The sequence below is a fragment of the Selaginella moellendorffii genome, unplaced genomic scaffold (assembly GCF_000143415.4).
Source record: "Selaginella moellendorffii unplaced genomic scaffold, v1.0 SELMOscaffold_61, whole genome shotgun sequence".
NCBI lineage: Eukaryota > Viridiplantae > Streptophyta > Lycopodiopsida > Selaginellales > Selaginellaceae > Selaginella > Selaginella moellendorffii.
In genome coordinates this window covers 931,676-933,669 of record NW_003314322.1, presented here as the reverse complement: position 1 = coordinate 933,669, position 1,994 = coordinate 931,676, and the positions used below count along the sequence as shown (strand labels likewise).

Here is a 1,994-nt window from a genome sequence, read left to right as displayed (position 1 = left end):
GCGAAAGTAGTCCTTGTCTTGAAGTCTCTCTTTGCAATAAATCCTTTGCTATACTTCGGTCTCGGTTTTGCAGGGGATGAGATGATGTTTCTAGGAGTCATCACATTGGATGGGATGGAGTCTTCTAGTAGCAAGCTTGTGTATGCAAGGCTCTGGGTGTACATGGTACTAAACCAGGTCTCCATCGGGATGGTGGCCTTTGCGGAGCATTTAGCGTTTTGTTTCCGGATAGATGACGGGTTGAAAGTTCACGTTGCTTCCAAGGATGATCCCACAACACTGTTATCTCTGGGCTACGCTATGGATTTAGGCAGGCGTTCGCCATCCCCACCTTCTGGCGTGTCGCCCACAAGGAAGTTTTCGTTCGACGGCATTCGCTTGCTCAATCACAGGTTTATGGCAGCGTGCCAAGAGATGGGACTTGGCAGGCTTGACAAGGTTGAATCCATGCTACGTGGCATCGACGAGCGCGAGCTAGAGGAAGTGACCAGGCTTGTGTCACAGAGCGCGAGTGTGGTTCGAGCAAAGTACCGGGGCAAAACTGTGGCTTTGAAGATCATGGATCTAACCTGCTGGCGAAGTGATTTCGAAACATGCCTCAAGAGCACGGTCACAGAGATTAAAGTCTACCAGAGGCTGCACAAGTACCAGGGACGCTGCATACCACACCTCTACTCGTATGGTTTCTTTGGCGGGGGGATGTTTCTCTACACGATGATGTCGGATGTTAGGACGGGAAACTTGGACATACCTTTGACGAGCGAGCAGTATCAAGCTCTTGGCTCTGGCGCAAGAGAGGCACTGCAAGCGATGCATGATCGGGGTATCCTTCATGGAGGGATTGACAATAAGAGCATTGTTGTCTCGAGTTTGGAGAGATCTGGGCGCTATGCTGGCTATCTTCTTGGGTTTCGACGTGCAGAGTTTGTGCCTCAGTCAGTTAACTATAAGAGACAGATGGCCGAGGAATGGCTGAGGCTGTAGGAGTCCCTTGCTGTTTATGCTCCCAAACGTATGCTTTAATAGTGTTTGCTTTCCCGATTGTTTCCTCTTGGAATATGGAAAAGAAGAAAATCTAAAGCTATACACATGATTCAATAAGATAGAGATATGCCAAGTTTCTTTTGTCTAAGTTCTTGTTATAACTTTGGTGCTAAATAACACCTAGCCTTGAAATTCCTCATCATGTAACTACTTGCTTACTCCCAAGACTACATCAACTTTGCACTTAGTCCAAGTGCTCTATATGTTAAATATCACTCAAAAGTACCATTAACATTTTGGTCTATTACATTAAGGTTTTATCCACTCACCCTTCTTGATTGAGGGAGAAGATCCATAAGGTTTGGAGTGGCAATCTTGGAGAGGGATAGGCTAAGAGAAGTAAGAATACCCCATGGAAAGACTTTTTGAGTGTAGGAGTGAGATTTTATTTGCTTGGAGCTATGGTGTATAGCATGAGATGCCAATCAAATTTTCTCCTTTTTCTTTGATTCATTTGAGGTGCTTTTTCTTTGGGTGTGTAGATCTTAGGCTCCTCTTTCCAACAACTATAAGCATTTGTGATTTTTTGGAAGGATGAAGGAGTTCTCACCATTTTTCTTTCGGTTTTCATTCATGTGAGACACAAATAGAGCTGCCCATCATCCAGATTTGTGCATTTTAATTGTTTCTTGCCAATTATGCTTTAGTTTCTTTCTTTCCCATGGCATAACAATATTTGAGCACCAATTTCTCGAGTGTCTAAAATCCATTTTCATTGTTGTTTATTGCATTGTATGTGCTTTGCTTTGCTCTTTTTTTTGAGTCACAACTTTTGCCATAGGCACTTCCAATGGTTTGAGAGGCATTCATGAGGCTCTTATCTAGCCACATGCCAATCCTATGCAGCTTTTCTCTTTGCTCCATTCCACAACTCATGCTTTCTCTCTTGGGTACCATTGGCAGCAACCAACTGCTTGGCCTCTTTATTTGAGGATTGAACTTCTTTAGAG

The 1,994-nt window shown here is 44.0% G+C and overlaps 1 protein-coding gene across 1 annotated transcript in view; it reads left to right on the top strand.

The window, feature by feature from the left end:
• The window catches only part of LOC9643938, a 15,991-nt gene extending 14,798 nt beyond the window's left edge, over nucleotides 1-1,193 (top strand). The window contains exon 2 of the mRNA XM_024689195.1: nucleotides 74-1,193. Within this exon, the coding sequence (XP_024544963.1) occupies nucleotides 74-984 (911 nt within the window). The 3' untranslated portion in view covers nucleotides 985-1,193. The remainder of the gene's footprint in view (nucleotides 1-73) is intronic.
• The last annotated feature ends 801 nt before the right edge of the window (nucleotides 1,194-1,994 follow it).